The sequence below is a fragment of the Lepisosteus oculatus genome, chromosome 3 (assembly GCF_040954835.1).
Source record: "Lepisosteus oculatus isolate fLepOcu1 chromosome 3, fLepOcu1.hap2, whole genome shotgun sequence".
In the NCBI taxonomy this organism is placed as follows: Eukaryota; Metazoa; Chordata; class Actinopteri; order Semionotiformes; family Lepisosteidae; genus Lepisosteus; species Lepisosteus oculatus.
The window spans coordinates 15649300-15655524 of record NC_090698.1 but is presented as its reverse complement, the minus strand read 5'-3'; the positions used below and the strand labels follow the sequence as shown (position 1 = coordinate 15655524).

Below are 6225 nucleotides of genomic sequence, written 5' to 3'. Positions count from 1 at the left end.
GCCACCAGCGTACACAGGAACATACACATGTACTGGAGAAACACGCACTTTCCGAACACAGATCGGATTTCTTCCCCTTCAGCTGCCTCTGTTAGGAAAGGCAGAAAGAACAGCTCTGATAAAGTCTAGGGGCTGCACCTGTGTCCAATGGAAAATCCCCAGGAGACTGGAGGCCAGAGTCTCCCCTCCCATCAGCTGAACATCTTTCATTGTCAGTGATGGGCGGTTGTAGGAGAATGGACGTGCCACCCATACTATGCATGAGAGATGCACAAGATGCAAATGTTCAATAAAATTTGGATTTATATGTTTTCTAGATTTCTCCTGCCTTCAGTGATCCATCACAATGCATTGTGTGCAATGAAATCGTTCACTCATTTTGTATTTTATTGTATCTGGCTAGAGATGGTGGTGCTGTGAACCCCCTAACTGAATGCTTGCATCAGACTAGTGAGAAATGAGGCATCTTTCTAAAACATGTGCTGTAAATTGTCACAACACATCAGATTACTGGTGTACACATATTTCGGAAGCCAACTAATAGGCACTTGCTAACTAACCTGTTTGTGTTTCAGATGTCGCTGCAGCCACTCTCGAAATCCTAACTTCTGAGTGCAGAAGTTAATTTCCTAACAATTCATAGCAGCCTAGCACAGTTCATCACGTTTCAAGCACACCGTTTAATTCTTGCGTAATAATAACAGAAACAACAACATTAATAACGCAAGCTTTTCAACACTCTGATGAAGCCAACATACAGTACACCTCGGCATGACAAAAATTAACTTATTTTTGTCCCTGCAAAGTGTTAATGCATCATTATTTAGATAGGTTTACTCTTAAATAATTTCTCATTTTGCTTTGGCTATCGGACGGACGTATGTTTAACTGATAGGTTTGGAGGTAAAATCATTTTTGCTTCAAACATCGTTTTCTTTTACATAATACATTTTGTGTTTTCGGTTTGTTTTTTTGCATGGCCTTTCCCCTTGCAGAAAAAACCCTGAAATCCTGGCAGTGCGACAGTAATCCGGACACAGATTTCCCGGGGAATGTATTGAATTGTGCACTGTACCGCTCCTTGGTTGTGCCAATAACAGGCAGTTCCCCCAGCCCCCGGCGGAGGCCGCTGTGGAGCGACTCCAGCTCCCGGGAACTGAGCTGCTTCTCCCGGCTTTTGCAGCAGCGGCGGCCGCTGGAGAGGCGGTTGGCAACCGAACCACGGCTGCGTTACGCACTGAGCGAAGACCTGGGAAGTTGTTCTGGATTCCGGAAGCGGAGGGAGATTTAAATGCGGGGATGCTAATAAGTTTTTTTAAAAAGACGTTTATCCATTGAACAGATGAATCGCGGTAAGAAATGTCAAAATGTCTAAGGGAAGGCTCTTGTTGCAGTTAGCGGCGCTGTAACTGTATTCAATCGGCTGGGAAGGAAAACAAGCTGTCTCCCAGGAACCGGCCTGTCTCTTTTCCTACATTAGCGTTTGCGCTTATAATTTCGTTTTGATAACCGTTTCCTTAATTCTACGTTTCGCGAAAAATAGAACAAGACCATAACCGTACAGTAACAAGCAGTGCTACATTTTAGTTACAATAGATTTTAAGTCTTTTATTTGCCGGGTCGACATAATGTATTATTTGATGGGAAAAGAGGCACACTTCACTGACAAATGCAGGTTGTATTTCAAGGAATGCACTGCGACCGTGTCTCCTATTGATATTTAAATTGATTTATTTAATCACCTCCGATGAAACTGCGGTTTTGAGTTTTTTTTACCTGCGGACATTTAAAGGAGTACATTTAAAATGTTAATTCGCGTTACTTTTAGACGTGCAAGTATCCTAAATCCGTGACAGCAGCGAGGAGGAAATACTGTATGTCTGCTAAATTCGCAGACCTGTGCCTTCACATCAAAACTGTACTTGGTTTTAATTTGACGAGTTATAAAAGTTGCGTGCAGAAGGGGTTAAATCACAATAGGATGTTCTTTTACTGTTATTGATCATGGCGAATAAACTGCGATGGGCATTTTTTAACGCTGTTTTCAGGTTAAGCAAGTGGCCCTTTATCATCTGGTGCTGGAGACCAGGAATTAAATAATTTCAAGTTATTTCAATTGTCTTTCCAATCCATTCCAGCTACTTTTTTACTTTCTCGGAATTGCCGTTACAAAACGTAATTGGACTCCAGTTCTGCTGGAGAATCGCGGGGTATAATGTTTTGATTTCAGCCTAAACTCTCTAATTTACCGAATTTGGGGTTTATGAGCTCGTCTAAAACACGGAGAAAATGAAGCACTTCAGCTGCATGTAAAATCAACGCAGTTTAATTGCTCTGATGGAGTTGTTGGATTTGCTGACTTACAAGTTTGATTTTAATATTTCGAAAGTGGTGGTTGCCTTATTTATATAAATTATTATTTCTGCTTATTTCTTGAAAAGGAATACCTGTAAGGTGATTGCAATTACGTGAGTGTGTCAGACGTTCTGTTTCCAAATCTCTAACCCCTGTGTAGAAACAGGTCATTTTAATAATAACTTTATTTTATATAGCAATTACAACCACTTCAGTGTCAGGTTTAGTATGGATGTAAATCTGAGTATCATCAGCATAGAAATGATCATTTAGACCATGTGATCTTAATAGCTGACCAAGTGGTAATACGTTAATGCTGAATAGAGTCCCAATTTCTGAACTGAAACCTCAGAGAGAAAAATCATGAGGTAAGACTTGAACCATATAAGAGCAGTATCAGAGACTCCAAACACAGTCTCAAGATGATAATGTAAGATATTATGGTTAATGGTTTCAAAAGCAGCACTGAGGTCAGGGAGAATAAGGATAGAAAGAGAACTGGAATTAGCAGCCATAAGAAGATCATTAGTGACTCTAACCAAGGCAGTTTCTGTGCTGTGTAGTTGTCTGAAACCAGATTGGGGAGATTTGAAGAGGTAATTTCTAATGAGATGGTTTAACTGTTTTTTGCGAGAAAGCATAGACTGGATAGAGGGCCAAAATTGTTTAGGTTGACCAGAGCCATGTTTGGTAATTTAGGCACGGAGTAACAACAGCTGTTTTGAAGGCTGTTGGTACCACACCAGTGCTCAAGGACTCATTTATAATGTTGAGGACAACAGAGCAGAGAGTAAAGAGACAGGATTGAAATAAGACAGTGGGAATGGGATGTAACAGGCAAGTGGTGGATTTCATACACGATACCAGTTGACTAAGGCATGCAGCGTCAGGCAGAGTGAGTTAGAGAGAAGGGAACCAGCAAAACTAGGCTTGCAGGGAGGAGGTGCGGAGGTAATATGCATTACAGAGAGAATGTGATGCCAGATGTTGTTGAACTCGGAGCTAGAGAACTCTAAGAATGTGTTTCAGAGTTGGGATGAGGTAGGTAATGTGGTGGGGTGGTTTGGCTCAAGCTGTCTGTTGATGGTGGAGAACAGGTGTGTAGGATTGTTGTGATTGCTCTCAATGATGTGGCAGAAGTCACTGGAAAACACACAGGAGTGTGAATCTTCCTCTTGCGTCTTCCCTTCATTGCACTTCCCGTTCCATTCGTTTAATTGGATGAACGGTTCTCCTGTCTTTTTCAGGCACAGTGGTGTGGATTACAAGCCCACTCCTCTAGACCTTTGCTGTGGGGTCAGTATGGAGGTGAAACTGGAGGTGGTGCAGTCCTCCAGCATCAAGAGGAGAAAACCATGGCCTGCGTTCTGCTGGCTGGGGCAGGTGAGGAGTCTCCGCTGTGCATTCCCCCCAACTGCAAGGTCACAAAAAACACCAAGCAGAGGCTGGAGCAGGTGCAAGTGACCCCCCGCCCCTAAATATTGGCCTTGTGTGTCACGAAGGGCCTGATGTAGCCGCCTGTGCCAAATAAAAGATCAAATTTACGGTGCAAGTTCAGAAGGACTCAAGGAAGATCAGATCCTGGGAGTTGTCATTTTACTAAAAAAAGACTTTCTGCTGTCTGTCATAATGTAATCCTGTAGCTCTCTTTTATTGATTACAATCTCTATTCTCTAAATTGCCTACAAGAAAACAGTAGAAAGGCTTACAATTATTACAACAGGCTTTATTCTGCTGGTTAGTTTAATCAACATGTAAAAGGAAGCATATTAAACTGTTATTTTGGTTATAAGGTTGTGTTTTTCAATAAATCAGAGTAGAATGGAAGTGGAGATGGAGAGTTCAGCTAGGTTGTTATTGCATGACAGGGTTTAAGAAACTAGAAGTCCATGACACTCATATTGTAACTCTAAGATGGTGTGCATGTGAGTTCAAGTTGCTATGTAACTTCTGAAGGAGAAGGAGTCTGTCTTCCTGCTGGATGACAAGCGGATCAGCGAGATCAACCTGGTGTCTGGAAGAACAAAGAAGAAAATCCCCAAGCTTCAGCCTCTGCTGAGAAACGTGATCACCATGTCAGGGTCCGGTAACGGTGAGTTTCCACTGAGCAGTATCAGCTGCATGACCATCAAGCTTGTCCAGCAGTCCATTGGGTGGATAGGCAGGAGTTTTATATGTGAGATCTTAACAAACAGACTGTGGCATAATTCCATTTTGAACACCCCTGTGTTCTTTAAAAGTATCTTAAAAGATTGACAAGACTTTAACCTTTGATCTTCAGATACACCAGGGTAAATGTATTTGGCTTTGTAGATATAAAGATATGTGGACTGTGAAGATATTCATACAAATATGTGGAAATGAAGTAAAAAGTTTTTGGACCACCAGCTCGTGTCTGACTTTCTCGCACTCATGGCTAAATTGTAAATTGTTATCCACAGCCTTTTGAAACATGTTTCATCGTAGAGTGACTTGTATATGTAGACGTGGATTACCTTCCCTTCTCAGCTAACCACAAGATGTATTATTTATTTCCTGATAACCTTGTCTTGACATTTGCCAACTGTAAGTTATAATCTAACTCCTGATTATACTTGAGCCTGTTCAGCTGGTCTGTTGCTTCCAGGTGCATGGCTGGCAGGCCTTCTCAGCTCTGGAGAGCTCTTCCTGTGGAACAGGGACCGGGACTGCCTAAAGATGGTGGCCTCAGCTCCTGAAGTCACTCAGGTGGTCACAGATTCCCAAGGTAGGAGTATACCATGCTGTGGATTCAACGGCTTCCACGGCACGTTCTCTGCCATGTTTTGCTCCCTCAGCAGTGCTTATCCTGGCCAGTGTTAGGAATGAAAAATCTACAGAGGAGGTCATATATTTATATGTTAAACTTCTAAAAATGAAAACCAAATATATAATTAATGGGAAGCTTATATCATCTACTTTTTTGTTTTCTGTTTTGCCGTCTTTCATAAGTCAACATGCGTGTGACCAGGCGTTCTGTGATGCCATCTGTAGTCACACTACCAATTCACAATTCTGTTTCTCACCTGTACTAATGTGTCAGTGAGCGTCTCCGTGGCTCGTTTCTCCTCAGAGAGCTCAGTGAGGCTGTCCTGGGCTGACATGTCTTAGTGAGCATCTCTGTAGCTCATTCTCCTCAGCGAGCTCAGTGAGGCTGTCCTGGGCTGACATGTCTTATTGAGCGTCTCCGTGGCTCGTTTCTCCTCAGAGAGCTCAGTGAGCCTGTCCTGGGCTGACAAGTCTTAGTGAGCGTCTCCTTGGCTCATTTCTCCTCAGAGAGCTCAGTGAGCCTGTCCTGGGCTGACAAGTCTTAGTGAGCGTCTCCGTGGCTCGTTTCTCCTCAGAGAGCTCAGTGAGGCTGTCCTGGGCTGGCATGTCTTAGTGAGCGTCTCTGTGGCTCGTTTCTCCTCAGAGAGCTCAGTGAGGCTGTCCTTGGTCGTATCTGGGGACGGAAAGCGGGTCCTTCTTGCTATGGTGACGGGACTCGTGTTTCTTTGGGAGAGTACCACGAGCAGGGACATGACTACAGCGAAGGATCCCTCAGTGAAGGGGAGGTGGTCACAGATCCTGCCGGGAGAAGGCACGGTCCTCCCGACACACGCTGACAAAGAAGTGGCGCTGCACGGCCGCTTCATTCAGGAAGAGGTAATTGATCATAAAAACCTGCTCGCAGCTGTGCAAGAGCAAGATCTTGAGAGCAAAATCTAGGCATGTGGAGATCATGAGACTGGGCTGCAGAAATGTACGGCACCTTTGAAATTTGGTCATTGATCATTGAAAAGAGAATCAGTGATCTGTTCAAATGTATACATCTTTGTGTATGCAATGGATATTTACAATTCATATCTACTG

General features: G+C 43.3%; 1 protein-coding gene across 5 annotated transcripts in view; it reads left to right on the top strand.

The window, feature by feature from the left end:
• Window positions 1-1177: 1177 nt before the first annotated feature.
• Window positions 1178-6225, top strand: part of cplane1 (ciliogenesis and planar polarity effector 1) — a 53119-nt gene continuing 48071 nt past the window's right edge. For 4 of the 5 annotated variants that reach the window (XM_069186933.1, XM_069186934.1, XM_069186935.1 and 1 more), the window contains exons 1-5: window positions 1179-1352; window positions 3603-3738; window positions 4312-4447; window positions 4982-5101; window positions 5786-6018. In XM_069186933.1, the coding sequence (XP_069043034.1) occupies window positions 3658-3738; window positions 4312-4447; window positions 4982-5101; window positions 5786-6018 (570 nt within the window). In that variant the 5' untranslated portion in view covers window positions 1179-1352; window positions 3603-3657. Of the gene's footprint in view, window positions 1353-3602; window positions 3739-4311; window positions 4448-4981; window positions 5102-5785; window positions 6019-6225 lie in introns of all 5 variants that reach the window. The other variant, XM_069186936.1, reaches the window with a different exon arrangement.